The 1,331-nt window shown below is 38.8% G+C and overlaps 1 protein-coding gene across 2 annotated transcripts in view; it reads left to right on the top strand.

Moving 5' to 3' along the window:
* The window catches only part of PSMA8 (proteasome (prosome, macropain) subunit, alpha type, 8), a 71,032-nt gene that overhangs the window by 14,177 nt on the left and 55,524 nt on the right, over positions 1 to 1,331 (top strand). Inside the window, exon 3 of one of the 2 annotated variants that reach the window (XM_006835033.1) lies at positions 636 to 653. The exons of the other annotated variant lie outside the window; for it this stretch is intronic. Coding sequence (XP_006835096.1) covers positions 636 to 653 — 18 coding nt within the window. The remainder of the gene's footprint in view (positions 1 to 635; positions 654 to 1,331) is intronic. 2 annotated transcript variants of the gene reach the window in all.

Here is a 1,331-nt window from a genome sequence, read left to right on the forward strand (position 1 = left end):
CACATTTATCTGTGGATTGTCAAAGGCTCCAGTGTATTAATTTAATATATATACCTGAATATTAATATGAAAGCAATTTGCCATTAACTGCCAGTGGCCTCATTTGTTACACTCGGCCCTAGCGGGCCTCGAACCTCTGATTAGTCTTACACGGTCTGCAACAATAGTTTTGTTTTATTTTTAAGTTTTTATTGTGAATTGAGTGATAGTTTACATGGGAGAACATCAGTTTTACATTCATTGCTTCATTGCAATGATTACAATCTCCCTGTGCATCATCATTCAACAGTATTTGTTTCTATTCCCTCTGTTTTTTGTGGGGGGGAGGGGGATGTACACAAAACCACTCAGGAATATATAATCATTGAAACAACCAAAGGACATACTCTGCAAGCCTTCCTCCTGTCTACCAGCATCTGGCTTTCAGCACACAGCCTTTCTCTTTCCATGAGTCTAGAGTCCTCAGCTGCTCTATTTCTCCATGCCCTCATCTGTCTCCATCTTTGTTATCACTCCTTCTCTGGATAGGATCCCACATTCCACTCGTACTCTTCTCCCTTGATGGCCCTAGGGTTCTCTATTCCTGAACTGTAACAAACGGTGTAAGTTTTATTACAAAACTTTCACCTTTCCAGTTGTGACAGTCTCCATTAGTCATGGTAACAGTTACTCACTGTTGAATCGTAAGAATCTTACTCCCTCCTCCTTTCAACAGGCCTGTCTAGACAAGATGAAAACTATTCAGTGGGGGTTCTACATTCCCGGTCATTGCTTTTGCAAAGTTTTATCATATGATCTCCAGCCATGTTTTGTTATCGCCAAGGTCATATATTCCAACTGTTTCTCCTACCTCTTTGTTTCCAGTGTTGACATTCTAGTCACCAGTAATTATCAGTGCATCTCGATTACATGTCTCATCAATGTCAGCCAGAAGAAGTTGGTGGAATTCTTTAATTTCTTCATCTTTGGCTTTAGTGGTTGGTGTGTAAATTCAAATAGTAGTGCTAGTAACTAGTACTCTTTGCAGGAGTATGGATGTTATCCTATCACACACACCTTTGTACTTCAAATTAGATTTTGAAATTTCTTTTTGACAATGAATGTTAACACTATTCCTGTCCAGTTTTTCATTCCTGCATGGTAGACTGTATGATTGTCTGATTCAAACTGGCAAGTACCAATCCATTACAGCTCATTAATGCCTAGGACATCAGTCTTTATGCATTCTGTTTTGTTTTTGACAACTTCCAATTTTCCTAGGTTCATACTTCATGTTTTGATTATTCACCCTACTGATGTTTGCAGCAATTTCTTCTCACTTTGAATTATGG

This window comes from Chrysochloris asiatica, unplaced genomic scaffold, assembly GCF_000296735.1.
Source record: "Chrysochloris asiatica unplaced genomic scaffold, ChrAsi1.0 scaffold00015, whole genome shotgun sequence".
NCBI classification, from domain to species: Eukaryota; Metazoa; Chordata; class Mammalia; order Afrosoricida; family Chrysochloridae; genus Chrysochloris; species Chrysochloris asiatica.